Source organism: Phycodurus eques, chromosome 2 (assembly GCF_024500275.1).
Source record: "Phycodurus eques isolate BA_2022a chromosome 2, UOR_Pequ_1.1, whole genome shotgun sequence".
In the NCBI taxonomy this organism is placed as follows: domain Eukaryota; kingdom Metazoa; phylum Chordata; class Actinopteri; order Syngnathiformes; family Syngnathidae; genus Phycodurus; species Phycodurus eques.
In genome coordinates this window covers 24470308-24490363 of record NC_084526.1, presented here as the reverse complement: position 1 = coordinate 24490363, position 20056 = coordinate 24470308, and the positions used below count along the sequence as shown (strand labels likewise).

At 40.5% G+C, this 20056-nt stretch overlaps 1 protein-coding gene across 2 annotated transcripts in view; it reads right to left on the bottom strand.

Annotated features, from left to right (window-relative positions):
- Window positions 1-238: 238 nt before the first annotated feature.
- The window catches only part of rhpn2 (rhophilin, Rho GTPase binding protein 2), a 78074-nt gene continuing 58256 nt past the window's right edge, over window positions 239-20056 (bottom strand). Inside the window, exons 8-14 of one of the 2 annotated variants that reach the window (XM_061670025.1) lie at window positions 19855-20056; window positions 14301-14420; window positions 13342-13536; window positions 12803-12879; window positions 10344-10490; window positions 5757-5912; window positions 239-5639 (exon numbers count right to left, since the gene is read on the bottom strand). The exon at window positions 19855-20056 is cut by the window's right edge and continues 143 nt beyond it. In XM_061670025.1, coding sequence (XP_061526009.1) covers window positions 5394-5639; window positions 5757-5912; window positions 10344-10490; window positions 12803-12879; window positions 13342-13536; window positions 14301-14420; window positions 19855-20056 — 1143 coding nt within the window. In that variant the 3' untranslated portion in view covers window positions 239-5393. The remainder of the gene's footprint in view (window positions 5640-5756; window positions 5913-10343; window positions 10491-12802; window positions 12880-13341; window positions 13537-14300; window positions 14421-19854) is intronic. The other variant, XM_061670026.1, reaches the window with a different exon arrangement.

Here is a 20056-nt window from a genome sequence, read left to right as displayed (position 1 = left end):
GAGGAAGCAGGCTTCCAACATTTCTTGGTTTAGAGGAAAATGCTTCCAACCCATCGAAGTAGAGTGTAATTAATACGCTGACATTTCACACAGTATACAAGTGAAGAAAGGCATGTGAAAGGATTTTGCAGGATGGCATGTGAGTTGAAAAACACCCCTGTTATCTCACTGGGTGTCCAAAGTCATTCCCAACCTGTTTGGGACAATGATAAAAAAAAAAAAAAGAATAGTCAAATAGTCTTTGTCCCCTTTGTTTTATTAAGATTGGATTCCACACAAGACACAAATAAATTCCAGAGAAGCAATTTGCACCACAGTAGAAAGTAATAATACAACAACAGCCCCTAATAGAACTCATTTAGCATCACAATTCTTTTTTTGTTGACAATATATGACATGGTGTACGTATATGCATATACTGTACCTCAGGAGCAAGGGCAACAAAATACACTGAGTAATCATTATAAAGAGTTTTACAACAACGTAGCACTAAGTACAACACATCAGAGTGTTTTCTTATGACAATGTGCCAGCTGACACACACAAAAAGAGAATAAAATACATTCCTTTGAGAAAATCTAATATGCAAAATTATTTTCCACTCACAAACTACACACGACCTAACAGGAACATTATATACAGGTACTTTTTATATGACATAAATAATAAATTTGATTATCAAATGTATAAGAATCTACTTTGTAGACAAAAGAGATCAGTCCAACACTGCAAAGGTGTCAGCAAAAATGGCCGCAGTCTTTCCGTGGAATGTTTAATTAAAGGTGACGTCAGTCTGCTCATATATTCACATAACAAGAGGCTGTATTATTATGGACGCGCTATGGAAGTATTTCTGTGCCATTTGAGTTGAAATTTCAAATTATTTTTTTTTTTTCTCTGAATTTATTTTAAAGGTGCCATATTTTACCAAACCAACATTTTCTAGTATTTGGGATGTAATATTGTCTGTATGGTGCCTCAGTAAATATGGGAAATATGAATTAAAATCGTCCACGCATTCCTGAGTTCCAGACGTTTTTCTGCCGAGAGGCCTGAAATCCGATCATTTTAACTTCTCAAGCTTATCTACGTCACCAGCGAAGATCTTCATCTACCTCTCCACTCCCAAGCCAGGACTGTCAACATAAACACGTGAGCTCTCACAAGTTGGTTTCCTACACTGAGACAACCAATCAGAGGAAAGGTGGCGGTCTTGGCCTAATATGGTCAAAGCGGACACAAAAAAGTCGGACGTGGGAGGACTTCGGTGAGGCAATGGAGAACGATTTCCGAACGGCTTCGGAGGAAATTCTGGTCCACCATCCGGCGACTCAGGAGGGGGAAACAATGCAACATCAACACTGTGTATAGTGGGAATGGGGCGCTGATGACCTCGACTCGGGACGTTGTGAGTCGGTGGGGAGAATACTTCGAAGACCTCCTTAATTCCACCGACACGCCTTCCCATGAGGAAGCAAAGTCTGGGGTCTCTGAGGTGGGCTCTCATATCTCTGGGGTTGAGGTCACCGAGGTGGTTAAGAAGCTCCTCGGTGGCAAGGCCCCGGGGGTGGATGAGATGCGTCCAGAGTTCCTAAAGGCTCTGGATGTTTTGGGGCTGTCCTGCTTGACACACCTCTGCAACATCGCATGGACATTGGGGACAGTGCCTCTGGATTGGCAGACTGGGGTGGTGGTCAAGGGGGACACGGTGTGTTCCAACTACAAGGGGATCACACTCCTCAGTCTTCCTGTAAGGTCTATTCAGGGGTGCTAAAGAGGAGGCTCCGTCGGGAAGTTGAATCTCTGCAGGGTCCTCAAGGGTGCATGGGAGTTCGCCCAACCAGTCTACACGCATTGCGTGGACTTTGAGAGGGCGTTCGACCGTGTCCCTCTGGGAGTTCTGTGTGGGGTACTTCGGGAGCATGGGGTGCCGAACCCCCTGATACGGGTTGTTCGGTTCCTATACAACCAGTGTCAGAGTTTAGTCCACATTGCCGGCATTAAGTCGGATTTGTTTCCGGTGAGGGTTGGATTCCGACAAGGTTGCCCTTTGTCACCGATTCTGTTAATAACGTTTATGGACAGAATTTCAAGGCGCAGCCGAGGCGTAGAGGGGGTTCGGTTTGGTGGCCTCAGTATTGCATCTCTGCTTTTTGCTGATAATGTGGTTCTGCTGGCTTCATCAAGCCATGATCTCCAACTCTCACTGGAGCGGTTCGCAGCCGAGTGTGAAGCGGCTGGGATGAGAATCAGCACCTCCAAATCTGAGACCATGGTCCACAGTCGGAAAGGGTGGAGTGCCCTCTCCGGGTCGGGGATGAGATCCTGCCCCGAGTGGAGGAGTTCAAATATCTTGGGGTCTTGTTCAAGAGTGAGGGAAGAATGGAACGGGAGATCGACAGGAGGATCGGTACAGCGTCTGCAGTGATGAGGACTTTGTATCGGTCGGTTGTGGTGAAGAAGGAGCTAAGTTGAAAGGAGAAGCTTTCGATTTACCGGTCGATCTACGTTCCTACCCTCACCTATGGTCACAAGCTGTGTGTCGTGATCGAAAGAACAAGATCCCGGATACAAGCGGCCAAAATAAGTTTCCTCCACAGGGTGTCCTGGCTGTCCCTTAGAGATGGGGTGAGAAACTCTGTCATCCGGGAGGGGCTCAGGGTAGAGCCGCTGCTCTTCCGCATTGAGAGGAGCCAGATGAGGTGGCTCGGGCATCTGATTAGGATGCCTCCCGGACGCCTCCCTGGTGAGGTGTTCCGGGCACGTCCCACCGGGAGGAGACCCCGGGGACGACCCAGGACACGCTGGAGAGACGATGTCTCTCGGCTGGCCTGGAAACGCGAAGTGGCTGTGGAGAGGGAAGTCTGGGCTTCCCTCCTGAGGCTGCTGGCCCTGCGACCCGACCTCAGATAAACGGAGGAAAATGGATGGATAGATTGACACAAAACTGGGTCAAAGGCAGAGGCAAAAAAAATAAAATAAATAAATAAATACAAAAAATGCCAGCAATCAAATTAAATTTTTATTTCATTATTTTTTTAACTGTAAATTCATTTTAACATTGACTGCTAGAAATTTGATGGTTTGTTTTGGGTGCTAATTGAAACTCACTCAGAAGGCACAGATATACTTCCATTCTGGTCATTTTTGTGCCATGCAAATTTAGATGTTGGATGTTAGATGTTTTTTCTCCAGAGAATTTTACATAGAATTGTTTCTCAGCAATTAAATCTAAATATTTCTACACGTCACATTTTTTTGTACCGCAAATCTATTTTAACAAGTGCTAAAACTGTCATGTTATTTAAAAATCAAAGTTTGATTTTGATACAAAAAAAGTCATTATGAATTCAAATTTAAACTCAGGTGGCACAGATTTACAGTACTTCCATAATATGGAGGCAAATAAATGGATTACGCGAGGCAAACGTTAAATAAATAGTCTATTTTTATTGTGTCCCAAGCATTCAAATTAAACAAAACAAAACAAAAAACGTCATTTTGATGTGAATATTTGGGCAAATTGAATGTGTTCATTGAATACTTTGTAGGTTGGTTCGCTAGCTGATAGGTTAGGTCGGCTTTGAAATCAGTGCGCACTTTCAATCTGAATTAAATAGAACAGTTGCGAGTTGTAAAAACTGATGTGGGTGGTGAAAACTCAGGGAAAAAAACGGACGTACACTGAACCCTTGCCGGTTCAACTTCAATCTTGTGAGATTATGGTATTTTTTCACTCTAATGAAGGCTACTATTTTCCTGACTTTAGGCTTTCTCGAATTAATGTGAATCTATCCTTATAAAATTTGATTTTTTTGAAAATACAACTTTATTCCTGTAAGATTACGCCTTTTTATCCTCCAGTAAATGCGACTCGATAATCAAAAAGCAATCATTTATTCTTGTAAAATTACTCATATTTTTACTCAAATAAATGGTTTCGTCCTGTAATTTGTTTTCAAAATTGCTGCGACTAAGATTGTAATTTCTTTGAAATTACAACTTTATTCTCATAAGATTACACTTATTTTGATTTACTACTGTTACTATTGTTATAAGGTTAGAACTTTTATTCTTGAATTAATTACTTTATTGCAATTTGGGGGGAAACCTTAATTCTTTTGAGATTACAACTTTTTTTTAAAACCATTTTAACTAACTAGTCTGCTATTTATGACTTGCAAACAATGTGACTTTAGTCTCATTGACTTGAACTAATGCAATTAATTGTCCGTTTTTGGTGAGTTTATGTGACTTCATTCTGCTAAAATTGCACTTTTTGGGGCGGATAAAAACTTTATTCTCATAACATTACACCGTTTTGTTTTGTTTTAACTGCATGCAATGCAATTTTATTGTCATGCCATTACCCTTTTTTTGCATTTTAATTTTATTTTATTCTTGAAACATTGCACATTGACATTCATGCTTGTGAAATTAAACTTTTTTCTCTACCAAAATAATCTGACTATCCTCGTAAAAATATATTTTTCATGCATCAATGCAACTTTATTCTCCTAACATTACGACTGTTTTCCTCAGAGAAAATTTAATTTTATCTTCAAAAAGTATGACTTTATTCTTGTAACATTACACCTTTTTGACTCAAATAAATGTGACTTTATTATAATAAGAATTTTTTCCCTCAAACGTGAATTTGTTCCAGAAAAGCAAGACTTTTTTTTGGTGTGATTGCAACTTTTTTACTTGAATAAATAAAACTTCAGAATACCCTTTTTCACCACTTGATGTGATTTTATTCTTCTAAGATTGCACATTTTGGGGGTGACAAATACAACCTTGTTGGTAAGATTATGCTTTTGTTTCTCCAATAAACACAAATTAGTTTTCGAAAAGAAAAACGTGTCCCCAAATTATCTTTTTTTTCTCCAAATAATGTTACCAAGATTCCAATTTTTGAAATTATTATTATTGTTGTTGTTATTATAATTTTTTTGGTGGGGGGGGGTCGGGAAATACAACTTTTTCTTAAAATGTGTTCCGGTGGTTTGTTATTGAGATAATCGACTGAGGAATAAAACAAACGGTAGATTATCATGTTCGTCTGCCATTTAAAAGCGAGATTTCAAACTTCTTGGATATTTCCCAAACGCAGGAAGACGACTCGTTTACCCTCCTTTACTACGCTCGCTTATTAACGTCACCAACTGGCTGGCTGGTCCAGGCACTTTACTCAAGATCCCTTTAAAGGCTGTATCACAAAAATTACTGGTTAGCAGCTTATAACATTTCATTTTAAAAGACAATTTCTTCAATCAGCGGTTTTAACTCAGAGGTGGGTGCGGGGGTAATAGGTGTGGCTATAAATATTAATTGTTAGTGTTTGTGTCCCCACAGTGTTGCAGAGGGTACCAGAGAGGGCACCTGTGTATTCAGTAGAGGGCTGCGTCCTTGTAGGAGCTGGGGAAGGCCGGGCAGGGTTTGTTCCACGACTGCTCTGCAGTAGGCAGGCTGACGGTACTGGCACTCTTCAGTTTGTTCTTCAGGCCCCAGCTGAGGAAGGACGATTTTTTGCTGATCTTGCGCGACTTGCCACTTTTGTCGTCGCCATCGTAGGCCAGACAAATCATGGAGTATGTCTTGGGCAGGTTGCCGCAGAAAGTGGCACTCTTGGCCGGCTGTACACATACACATGGACACGCAGGACACACCGGGGGGGGAATAACTATTTAACTATTTATTCTCATATTCCTCAATTAAGTGAAGCACAGAGCGGAGTGTGAAGTGGGCCTCACCATGGTGGGATTGCCTTCCAGCACGCTGACCACCGTGATGTCCACGCCCTGCTTGTCCACGTCTTTTAGCAGCCTCATCACCTCACCTACACCCATCCACTTGCATTCCGCCTCGCCAACGGCAACAATGTAGTCGCCCTCATTCAGCCCGTCGGCCTGCCACAGAGAATGCCAGAGCGGTTAACTCAGACCTCCTGACACCACAGAGTCAATATTTACACACCAGGTCCGCTTCACCTACGTTCGTCAGCAAACACTGACTTGTAATCTGTCAAAACACTCACTCGACCTTCTCAAATTCTCTACAATATACAGGAATCATGAGTCCTAGGGTGATTCAATTATAGCGGTTTGCTGACTCAAGAAGATTCTGTTGTATTGGTTCACTGAATTGAGTTACCAAAAACCCAACGGACAGACTAGTTTTGGGATAGTTACTCAAGATAGCAGACTCACAAGAAAAACTGCGGAATTAGATAATTTGGTTGCAGGGGTTTACTGAGAGCTGGGTATGTTCAAATGCATGGGAGTGAACGAGCCTCTTTTAAAATATCCACACAATCGCTTTTATTCTCGCCCATGTCCACTCTCTTTAGGAACCTGCTTCTTCCTCCAGTATTAATCTATCTGTTCATGGTTTAATCAATGTGATCCAGTACAATATAGGCTTACTGTACAGCGTCAAACGCCTATACAGGCTCACTGTTAAGGGCATCCATATATATTCAATTGCTCAATATGTGGAGGTGAGTCGGCAACTCCCATTTTTTTGCCATTATCCTTTCAAATCGGGTTCGACTGCATTGCGCAGTGTACAACAGGCCAATAGGGACTCACAGGAAACACCGCTGACTGAAATGATTCAGTGGCATTGGTTCACTGACTTGAATTTGCGGACTCACCGGGAACACCACAGACTCAAAAGATTCAGTCGTATTGGTTCACTGAGTCACATACCGTGAAGTATTGTAGACAGTTTGCTTCGATTAGGTCGATTAACAGGTAAACGCTGTATCATTGAAATTAACATTGTCAAAACATTGCCCGAATATCATGTCCAAGATAGAATCCTATCCCTATTAAGAAATCAAGGAGATTGAGTTTTGTCAGCCCACTTGTTGTAGTTGCAGTAAGAACAATACCTAAGACAAACCTATGATGATGTTTATTTACCTCCTTAAAGTCTCAAGCTCAGGTTTTACTGCTCATGCATCAGCGCTCGGTTGACTATGAACTCCAGAGAGGATGGGGTGGGTTGAAGATTTCCATCCATCCATCCATTTTCTTTACCGCTTATCCACACTAGGGTCGCGGGCTGCTGGAGCCTATCCCAGCTATCGTTGGGCAGGAGGCGGGGTACACCCTGAACCGGTCACCAGCCAATCGTAGGGCACATATAGACAAACAACCACTTTCACACCTACGGGCAATTTAGAGTCTTCAATCAACCTACCACAAATGTTTTTGGGATGTGGGAGGAAACCGGAGTGCCCGGAAAAAACCCACCCAGGCACGGGGAGAACATGCAAACTCCACACAGGCGGAGCCGGAATTTGAACTGTGGGGCAGATGTGCTAACCAGTCGACCGCCATGCCGGTTAAAGATTTAAGACAGGTTATTTTAAAGCTGTTCTTGTCAAATGTTAACAGAAGCCAGGTGCTCGACATGAACTCCCTGCAGCATACTTTGAATATCAAACCATCTACTGACTCAATCTCTACGTTAAATAAGATCGACCAGAATAAGCTCGTGATTTTAATTTCATTAGGAGTCAGCTGGGCTCATTAATTAGTTGCTGACTCTAATTAAAAGCCTCTCAGGCGGCGAAACAGATTAGCAGCGTTACATAAAGCTACTCAAACCAGGTCATAAACCTATTTAGAACCGTAATACTGCCTTCAGCTACAAGTACACTGTCTGTCTCTTCTATTAACTTAAGTCAGTGAACAATGGATGATCGAATCTTCTGAGTCCGCAATGTTTCCGCAAACCTGAATCGATACAATGGACACACTGGAGTTGGTCGAGTCGGTGAGCCGATGGAACCGAAGCATCTGAGTTTGTGGTGTTTCTGGCAAGTCTGCCAACTTGAGTCAATGAACCAATATGACAGAAGCTGCTGTCTCTAACTGAAGTCACTGAAGCGAAACAAAAAAATCTTCTAAGGCTTCGGTAATTCCAGTGAGTCAGCCAACCGGAGTTAGTGGACAAATACGACCGAATCATCTGAGTTTGTGTGTTTTTTCTGCTCTCTTGAGTCAGAGAGCTGATACAACTACATCATCTGAACCTAAATTTTTTTGAATGAGTTGACCAACTTGAGTCAGTAAACCAATATTACCGAATCATCTGAATCTGCGGTGTTTCCGCTAACTTGAGCCAGTGAAGTGAATACGACTGAATCTTCCACTTATGTGGTGTTTCCACTAACTTGAGTCAGCCAACGGACAGAACCAACTTATCTGAGCCTCCCCCTTTTTTTTTTTTTGGGGCGAGTCAACTAACTTGAGTAACTGAACTGATACAACCGAATCAATGAGCTTCTGATGTGTCTCCTAACTCATGTCAGCAAACCAACACAGCCAGATCATCTGAGTCTAAGGTGTTTCCACCAATTTGAGTCAGTGATCCGATACAACACAATCTTCAGATTAATGGAAACAATTAAATCATTCCTACCTTTCCACTAAGTTGAGTCAGTGAACCAATACATCCAATATCAATATTTGGTCCTGTTCTTGTTTTTAAATCAAAAATAGTTTTTGCATTTTACATTAGACTGTAACCACACTGTAATAAGACAATCGCATAACTACAATATCATAATATGGTCATTCTCCCAAATGTGAACACCTGTATAGGATGTTCTACAACCCCAATTCCAGTGAAGTTGGGACGTTGTGTTAAACATAAATAAAAACAGAATGCGAAGATTTGCAAATCATGTTCAACCTATATTTAATTGAATACACTACAAAGACAAGATATGTAATGTTCAAACTGATAAACTTGATTCTTTTTAGCAAATAATCATTAACTTAGAATTTTATGGCTGCAACACGTTCCAAAAACGGTAGGACAGGGTCATATTTACCACTGTGTTACATCACGTTTTCTTTTAACAACATTCAATAAAAGTTTGGGAACTGAGGACACTAATTGTTGAAGCTTTGTAGGAGGAATTGTTTCCTATTCTTGCTTGATGTACAGCTTCAGCTGTTCAATAGTCCGGGGTCTCCGTTGTCGTATTTTACGCTTCACAATGCGCCACACACTTTCAATGGGAGACAGGTCTGGACTGCAGGCAGGCCAGTCTAGTACCCGCAATCTTTTACTACGAAGCCACGCTGTTGTAACACGTGCAGAATGTGGTTTGGCATTGTCTTGCTGAAACAAGCAGGGACGTCCATGAAAGAGACGTTGCTTGGATGGAAGCATAAGTTTCTCCAAAACCTGTATGTAACTTTCAGCATTAATGGTGCCTTCACAGATGTGTAAGTTACCCATGCCATTGGCACTAACACAGCCCCATACCAGAACAGATGCTGGCTTTTGAACTTTGCGTCCATATCAGTCCGGATGGTTCTTTTCCTCTTTGGTCCAGGGGCAAATTTGAAATGTGGACTCGTTGGACGACAGAACACTTTTCCACTTTGCATCAGTCCATCTTAGATGGACTGATGCAAAGAAGAACACTGATGCAAAGAAGAACACCCAGAGAAGCCGGCGGCGTTTCTGGGTGTTGTTGATAAATGGCTTTTGCTTTGCATGGTAAGAGTTTCAGGTTGCACTTACGGTTGTAGCGCCGAACTGTATTTACTGACATTGGTTTTCTCAAGTGTTCGTGAGCCCATGTGGTGATATCCTTTACACATTGATGGCGATTTTTGATGCAGTGCCGCCTGAGGGATCGAAGGTCACAGGCATTCAATGTTGGTTTTCGGCCTTGCCGCTTACATGCAGTGATTTCTCCAGATTCGCGGAACCTTTTGATGATGATATGGACCGTAGATGATGAAATCCCTAAATTCCTTGCAATTGTACGTTGAGGAATATTGTCCTTAAACTGTTCGACTATTTTCTCACGCCCGTGTTCACAAAGAGGTGAACCTCGCCCCATCTTTGCTTGTGAATGACTGAACAATTCAGGGAAGCTCCTTTTATACCCAATCATTCCACCCACCTGTTCCCAATTAGCCTGTTCACCTCTCGGATGTTCCAAACAGGAGCATTCCTCAACTTTCTCAGTCTTTTTTGCCACCTGTCCCAGCTTTTTTGGAATGTGTTGCAGCCATAAAATTCTAAGTTAATGATTATTTGCTAAAAACAAAGTTTATCAGTTTGAACATTAAATATCTTGTCTTTGTAGTGTATTCAATTAAATATAGGTGGAACATGATTTGCAAATCATTGTATTCTGTTTTTATTTATGTTTAACACAATGTCCCGACTTCATTGGAATTGGGGTTGTATAATTAAGTGCATCTTACTACAAAGCTGCAAATTGTAAGATACCTCACTGATTTTCATTGTTCTTGTGTCAGAGACAATATAGCTCTATTATATTATCTCTTCTATTTACTCACAGCAGCGGGGCAGAGGGGATCCAGAGAGACAACCTGGACTGGTGCATCCCCCTTAAGGGTGAAACCGACGTCTCTGTCCTCCGTGCGCAGACGCACCTTCCGGGGTGGTGTCCAACGCTGCTTGGCGGAGAACACTGACAGAGGACCCTGAGTGGACAGACACACACACACACACACACACACACACACACACACACACACACACACACACACACACACACACACACACACACGCACACACACACACAATTGGACATGTGAGTCAGTCCAGCTGTATAACCCTATAGTTAATCCCATTTATTGCCATTTATCCCAAACTGATCCAATCTGTATATAAACTAGACTGTTAAATTAAAAAAAAATATTCCCAAGAATTTTGTACTTTCCTCCCTCTTGATACACATCTGATGAGAAAATCTCTACTCACTCTGTCATCGTATGAAGGGATGACGATTTTTGTATTAACGTCGGCTAAACAAACGGTGGAGCAGTCCTAACTAGAAATTTTAATTCCATGAATGGGCTTGTTTGGCCAACCTAAAAAAACATACATCTTCACCCAAATGCATGTGCTTGTAAAAACTGCTAAATTTTCAGGCATGGTGAGGTCCCCAAAAAGGCAACTAATTCATCAGAAGTATAACAAACAGCGATAATTAAAATAAATACATGCATAATATCACAACAGATCAATAACAAACACACTTGCTTGGCTGAGGTAAACACTAAATGGGTTCTTTCCAGATGGTGCCACTTTAACAGATTTTTTTGCCTTACTCTTACTCTCTAAATGACGGACAAATGAACAAGCAGCCACACCAAACTGAACCAACGGCCAAAAGATGCCTCTCACTGTCATGCTTTATGCAATTTGCTTAGGTAATCATTAAATCAGAATCTGAAAAATAATCATCTTTACTGGCCAAGTATGTTGAAACACACAAGGAATTTGTCTTCGGTAGTTGGAGCTATTCTAGTCTGACAACAAACAACCACTATGACAAACGTACATTTAGGACATAAGAACACAAGTTCGGAGAGTCATGGAGCAATGAAATGGTACCACTAATGCAGTAATGAAAAGTGGCAAGTAGTAATCAATAACAGTTATGCAAATAACACAGAGTGATGAAGCTACAATAAACAATGTTAAAATGTCCCAACAGAGAGGTGCAATGGCATCTTGACACACACGCTGCTCCTCCAGAGTTTTACAGAAAAAAGTTTGCGTAGTTTTTTTGCGGAATCCTGCTAACTAGCCAACAAACTGACCAATCAAAAAGCAAACAGAGAGAGGTTCAAAATAATAGTTCTTGTTTTGTTACTTCGAGTTAAATAAAAAAAAAGAAAAGAAAAAGAAAATCATGGTTTCTTTTTGAATATGTGCCCCACTCCTGCACAAATTTTACAGAAATTGGTTGTGCAGTTTTTATGTAATCCAAACTAACAAACCGCAAACAAAACAATGCCTCTTGCCTTTATTCAAGCTTGGTGGAGGTAAACCATTAATTGCTTCTTCCTGCCGAATTCAGTGGATATAGCCTATGTCGTCTCTGTAATTCTGCTAGGTAATTAAAAAAAATTAATAAATAAAAACGTACTAAAAAAAAAAAAAAGAAATGAATGGGTTCTTCAATAGGTGTGCCACTCCTCTATTCTTTTTGCGATTGTCAATTGGTTATTTTTCTGGCATAATCTTAACCAACAAACCGCGATTAAAACAATGCCTCTTGCTTTTGCACTTAGGGGAGGTTCAAGTTTTATGGATTCTTGATTAGTACATGGACCACTCACACAAAATGGAAATTGATCTACTTTTTTCCCCGTAATTCTGTCTAGCAAAAAACAAATGTATAAATGAACGAAACAACTCAAAACAATACCTTCTACCGTTCATGATTGGTTTCTTCCTAACTACATGTGCTACCCTTGTACAAAGTTTCATAAAATTGTATAGTTTTTCCGTAATCCTGCTAATAAAAAACAACAAACAAAAAAAAAAAAACAAACAAAAAACTTAAAGCAAAAACAATACCTCTTGCCTTTGTGCGTTTTTGTGCCTAGTGGAGATTATCGATTAATGGGTCAACCTGACCACCATCAAGTTAAGTGGAAATCGCTTGGGTAGTTTTGTTGCGTAAAAAGTATACAACAGCCATCAAAAAATACCGCTCACCATTTTGATTCGGCCCTTGGGGGAGGTAAAGTGTCATGATGGTAAGACAAGTTGCCACCAGAGTAAACTAAATGTGTACTACGACTATTAATGGCAAACAAAGTATACATTTGAGTTGTTTTCTATTCAACTTAATAGCAGTATGTGTCCCGAGCACCATTGCTCACCATTAGTGTTAGTATTTACCGCTTATGATGACAACAAAATGGTATACATAGCCACAAATATACCCATATATTTTAACACACAAACATTGTGAGTAGGAGATTAGTAACCCACATACCAGTCTCTGGAAAAAGTCGCTGACTTTCACCTTTAAGGCGGCAGGAACCTCCATCTCTGCTTGTTGTTCAGTTTTTGCTGCATTTACAAAATAAATAAAATAATTAAAACAAAACAAAGTGACATTTTAACAGTCATCATTAGTACTGTGACCTATTTGGATCACAAACTATTCTAAATTTACACATATATATATATATATATATATATATATATATATATACACATATATATATACACATATATACACACATATATATATATATATACACATATATATGTATACATGTAAGAAAAAAAAAAATACTATTCACAGTTACCTGGCCCTGTGTGAAAAAGTAATGGCCCCCTAAACCTAATAACTGGTTGGGGCATCCTGAGCGGCAACAACTGAAATCAAGCGTTCAATTTGGTCCTTGAGCCCAAATGTTGTCCAACCCTGGTTTAACCCAATAACAACAGCATGTGGCAGCGTCCAATCCAAAAATTGTTCGGTTAGCTCGATTGGGTAGCACGAGAGTGACAGTAGGGCACACTCACAGATAATGCCGGGCACGTCCAAGTAGTCTGTGAACTCCTCCTCCATCTGTTTGTCACTGGCCTTGTGCAGCGAGCGCTGGTGGCTGGCCTTCAAAATGTCCTGCAGCACCTCCAGCTTGTTGAGGTGATGGCACAAGCTGTAGATCCTCAGTGCCTCCTCGTGACCCGTGATGGCGCGATGGATGTGAGCTCTTCCTGTGGTGGAGGGAGGTTTGGGAGGGGGGGTTGGTGGGAGGAAATGGTTGCTTAAACGTTGGACCCTCTTCGCGGGGGGGATATTGACTAAGCCTTACCGCGGTTCGTGAAAAAAATATTAATTTACGTTAATTTAAAAATTAAAGTAATTGACGCCCTCCCTAAAAATTTTTAGTTTCAAATTGCTTGTACAGTGGTACCTTGATTACGAGTTGAATTGAGTCTGTGACCAAGCTCGTACCTCAACTTACTTGTATATAACAACGTTTCCCCAAGAAAAGAAAATTAAATGCCATTAATCCATTCCAGTCTGTCCTAAACCGTCATTTTTTCAAACAACCCAAGCTAAACCTTGCTCCTCCCCAACATATAAAGTTATTCGTCTATTATTCAAAATATATCACTTCAACATGCTTCCTAGTTATTGTACTACTTTCCTATTTAGACAAGGTTTTGGCGACCCCTTGTGGCATCATAGGGTTTCATTTTAGAAAGAGCACAAAAAGTGGTGAGTGATTGGTGAGTTTTTCAGCAATTAGCTCGGAATAGGGTCCACAGGATAAAAAAAATAAAATGCACAGCAAATTTTCTTGATGAAGAAAAATGTGTGAATAGCAAGCATGAACCAGTGTAATTAAAAGTAAGGGGTAAATATTGATCTGAATAAACCACAGACTCGGCAAAATATGCATATTTCAATTAAAATAATCCAGAAATTACAAAAACAAAACATTTTGCAATTAAGAAACTGGAGATGAATTTACCAATACGCCTTCGCTCAGATCTCTTCTTTAGAATTTCCAGGGGAGAACAACCGTCGGGGAGGTGATTGTATACTTGAGACAAGGTCTTTTCCTGCTGGTCCTCGTCATCGCTTGGACCCACTGGACACACACAAGTGTCTTTGAGTTTGCACTCTGCAGTATACCATTCAGCCAGGTTTTAAGTCAAGATCAATGTTTCCCAACTTTTATTGACCAAAGGCATATACATTAGATACATTCATACATGTACATTAGAAAAAGTCAAAAACTATGTACAATGGATCCTGCTATTCGAGCAGAATAAGCAAACTCTGCGAGTAACTGAAGGGCATTAAAATTGCATTGAAATATATATATTTATTCATTTGACTTTTTTACCTAAATAAATTCTTAAATAAGCGGGGATATAGGACCAATAAGCGTTTTCCATGGAAAACAGGGATTGGTCCCACCCCCCCAAAATGTTTTTTTATTTTTTAATTGGAAAAAAAAATAAATAAATAAATCTGCAAATAGGTGAAGCCACGGGTGCTGAACCACAAATATGCGGGCGTCCACTGTATAATACAATAATAATTGAACAAGCGTTACTTTTTTCTTCTAGTATTTGCTTGGTTTATCCTGATACCAAACAAGCTTTAAAAATAATTTTTCCAGCATTAACTTGCATCAACTTTCACAGAAATACATTTTGGGGGGGGGGGGGGGGGGGGGGGTGATGTTTTCGTCCTCAAAGGGTGAGCAGTTTCAATCTTATTGTACAAGTGGTTCAGTGTTACAAAATAGTCCTGACAATTGAGCATCACATTTACTTCATTTTGGTCCTCCTGGGACTCCGCAGTCATACATTTAATGACTCCATTCACGCTTATTTTGCACAGGAATTCTATAATGAGCAGCCCCCCACTCTACCAATTCACAACACAGCCCCCCATATCCCATTCTTAACACAGTGTTCTCTTCATCACACTTTAATCTCCAAGCATGCTGAAGTAATTAGCAAGTAAGATGTCATCGCAGTGACAGAAGAAACAGGCTTCCTTCTCTCTCGTTGGAACTTTTTTTTTCCCCCCCGTCAGCTCTTGGCAATTCTTGGAAACAAGACTCTTTTTAACCACTGTGTGTGTGCGTTCCATCTCTCTCTAAATAGCCCTTATGTAACAGCATTGGGGACTAAAGTGATTCCATCCAGTAGCAGCAACTATTCACATCCCGACTGACAATACAGTAAACCTATGCATGCATGTGTCAGTTATAAACAAAACGTTGATATATTCCTTGATATGTTCCTACACTATCTCATCCAGAATTCGGCAAAGTATGGCCCATGGGTCACATAGGTGCTGCTTAGTTATTTGATCCAGCCTACAACGCATTTACAAACCAAGAGTATATTTGTTGCATTAATAGTTTCTTTTTTATTATTTATTTTTTTTTAACCGAAAATTGGTTAAAATCTATATTTTTATTTCATCCACCTCCTGAACTAAATGGTTAATGTATTTATTGTAAATGAAACAAAAATATTGAGGAAAAATTTTTTTTATTTTACAAATGTAATTAATTCAAAATTATGATTTAAATCAATGAGTCAAAAAAAAATAAGTTACAAAAATCCATAAAATACAAAAGTATTAGCAAACAATTTTAAATGTTCTTACATTAGTTAAATTAATTAACTATAATTAATTATATACAGGCACGGTGGGGGACTGGTTAGCACATCTGCCTCACAGTTCTAAGGACCCGGGTTCAAATCCGGCCTTGCCTGTGTGGAATTCGCATCTTATCCCCGTGCCTGCGTGGATTTTCTCCAGGTACTCCGGTTTCCTCCCACATCCCAAAAACATGCATGGCAGGTAAATTGAAGAGTATAAATTGCCCTTAGGTGTGAACGTGAGTGCGAATGGTTGTTTGTTTAGTATTAGTAGTGGTATGTGCCCTGCGATTGGCTAGTGACCAATCCAGGTTGTACCCCACCTCTCACACACAGTCATCTGAGATAGGCGCCAGTACACCCGTGACCCTAGTGAGGATAAGCGGTACAGAAAACTGATGGATAATTATGTACAATAATTAAAAAATATATCAGTGCATGAATAAGAGGGGAGGAGAAGGAAGAGTGAGGCTCCATGGAGAAGAGATAGCGAGAGGGAGGACAAGTCAAAAGGGGAAAAAAAAAAACACTGAAAATGAGCATGAATCATTATATTAAAAGCTTTTACATATTTCTAGTTAACATTTTAACTTAACAATACAGTGGAACCACCCCAAAAGAGACATTTGGCAAATTATATCTCAAAAGTCAAATAAACCACATGGAATTTCAACAAATCTCAGACTTCAGCTCAGTGACCATGTAAATTGATTTACTCCCCGGGTTTGCTTTTTTTGTGTAGTTTGTGGGGGGGGGGGGGGGGGGGGGGGGGGGCACCGGTAATGGCAAAGGGGAAACGTGACAATAGCTATTTATAAAAAGCCAATGACTGACATTAAAATGACCAGGGAAGCATGTCATTGGCACCAAAAACATGTACCGTATTTTCGCAACCATAAGGCACACACATAAGGCGTGCCGCATTATAAGGCACCCCATCCATTTTGGAGAAAATTTAGGACTTCTAAGTGCGCCTTATGGTCGTGAAAATACGGTAATCGTCCTCCAAGAGTCAACTATTTCACTTTAGTTTTATTATACAGTTTTTTAACTTATTTCTCCTCATGTGACTGCTTAAAATATTCAAATGTTATGTAACACATGACATGTAAAGGTAATAAAATTAATTCAGTTTACATTATTTCCTAGGGAACGGGTTGGCAAACATACAATCTGTGAAATACATTAAAAAATGTATTTTCTATTATATTAAATTATAATTCTATTTTATATATTTTAATATTTTGTAGAGTGCATTCAATTATAATTAATGAACTAATGACTTTGTAAAATAGCATTGTATAAACATTTTATTCATTTTATATGTACATTATATTAATTTTCTATTATTTGCAATGAATCAATAAACCAATTAATGAGATTTTTTTTTTTTTATCCAATTCTAGGAGAAAAAAAATAATGGAATAAACATTACAGGACTCTTGATAAGGAAAATGCTCAGTATGTAGCATTTAAGAACGGAGTGAGCCGTATGTTGCCCGCGGGCCATACATTGCCAACCCCTGTACTCAAGAAAGATCTCTCGTTTTGGATCTCAATCGAGCGTGCAGGTTTATCTAATAAAGGCCCAGTCAGTATATATTTTCACATGTACAGATCAGATCCATGAGTCATGGGAGAATAAAAACAAGATGATACAAATAGATAGTGGAGATATTTGGAATCATAGAGATAACAAAACAAGAACCTTATCTATAACGACACTATCATAGGGTTGGGGATCGAGAATCGAGAACCGATTGGAACCAGGACTAACGTTCCGGTTCTCCCGGAAGCGTTCAAATTAAAAAATTCGGTTCCCAATTTCGATGCCTAGTCCTCCAGCCGCGAAGAAGTTGCAAAAAGCAACGAAGAAGCGGTGCAAACAAAGGAAGAAGAACAGGCACGATGACGTGTTTGTGCCGAATGGCAGCGGCGGCAAACAAAAGTGTGTCTTAACTTTGTTAAAATGAATGACCAGTCACCCGTGTGCAACACTTAAGATTATATTGTGCAAAGGAGTTTTTCCCAATGTGTAGCGTCTGACATGTTCCGAGCCTCAGCCTACACCGTGTGGAGCTTCAGTGAAGTCAACTCTCAGTCAATTGGGTGAGTGAAACAATAAAATACATCTATGCCAACATTGAGACAGCCAACAAGGTAAATGGTTGCTTGCACTTTTTCACTGATGGTTTTTAGTGTTTATTTTAGTCTTCAAACCAACGTAAGCGCCGATGAAAACAAACAAAAAAAGCTTAACATTGGGCTAAAACCTCATCGTGGCAACTTTACATCACAATGAATTGGGAGAAAATTCACAAACGTCTCACAGTATCACAAACACTAACCTCAGTGGGTAGGGAAAGGAATCAGCATTTTTTTCCATCCATTAAAAAAAAGAAAATCCAAAATAAATCAAACACAATCACCGGTGCCGTGTGAAGTTACTTTTCGTGCCAAACTGCTGAGTTTTGGTGCGTACAAAATAAAGGGCTACAAGCTTAAAACAAGAAGTCAAGTTAAAACTTGCATATATAAACCATTTGACATGATGAAACAGAATACAGGGGCAGCTATATGGCATTGTTAAAATAGTTATTTTAGTCCCCCTCTGGTGGCCGGGCCTGCACCCATGGCGCCTGGCTGGGCACAGCCCGAAAGTGTAGCCGACTGTGAGAGGAGCCATAGGGGGTCGGGTGCAGTGTAAATCGATCGGTAAATTGATCGCCTTTCGGCTTCGCGGCTTCTTCACCACAATGAACCGATACAAAGTTCGCATCACTGCAGATGCTGCATCGATCCGCCTGTCGATCTCCCGTTCCATTCTTCCCTCACTCATGAACAAGACCTCAAGATACTTGAACTCAGTGACAGACACAGACAGATACAGTGACAAAGGGCAGCCTTGCCAGAGTCAAACCCTCACCGTAAACGAATCAGACTTAACTGCCAGCAATTCGAACCAAACTCACCACGCGCACGCGCGCAACCCTCACCGGAAACGAATCTGACTGACTGCCAGCAATGCGAACCAACCTCACCGCACGCGCGCACACACACAGACACACACACGCACACACACAAAAATGTCCACCACGGCCAAACTCTGGTTTAGATAACAATGGGTTTAATGTGTGTGTACTTTCACAGAGATTATTTTATTCCCCCTCGAATGACTGGGCGCTCAGCGTCTCGGCTTTTCTTCTTCTCACCGTAGGGCATAATACACGATTCGTAGGGTGCACTGGTGCAACCTAATTACGAATGAAAAAATGGGGCGCACGTGCGACTAACTTGGTTGCACTCGAGCCCTGGCATGCAACTATGCCATGGACATCATCTGGAGCAGTTCACGGTCAATATTTTTTTAATAAAATGACAAAATGTAATAAAATACATCATACCAGAGATGCTGATTATCAAATGTATTTGTGCGTACAGATCGCTACAAACGTGATTTGCTAGCCGAACGTTGCTTGCTCTGACCAATCAATCAGCAGATAAAAAAACTGACATTTTGGAATGAATTTAAAATCTGATTGGTTAAAGAAACAGTCCCATTGCTAACTTGTTTATCTTACATTGGCCAGCACTACTGATTCTGAAGGCCGCGGGCAGATTACGTTGACATGGGAGCACATATATGCTGAAATCTGATTGGACTAAGAACATTTTAAATTCACATACACATACTGGAAGCAGCACAGCCAAAGGAAATGAAGAGAACAGACTGTAGGCAATAAGTTGATACAATTTGATGGAACAAATATTAAAATTTAGGTTGATAATGTGGGTCAGTCCTTCTGATAGTGTATAGGCCATCAGAGGAGGCCATGCTGGCCCTGACGGCTCAACACTAATTTTATAATAGCACTTGACAATACAAAGTGGACTTACCATGGTGGTCCAGCAAGGCCGAGGCCACAAAGTAGTGCGCCATAGAGCGGTAATGGTTGGTCTTCACTTGAGACATAGTAGACCAGAAAAAGGGCACGTTATCTTTCAACGGCGTCTGGATCATGGACTGGTGGACGTGGTCATAGATTTCCGACACCTTGGCCGCCTCTTGTGCCATCCTGAGCAATGTCAGAACCTCATT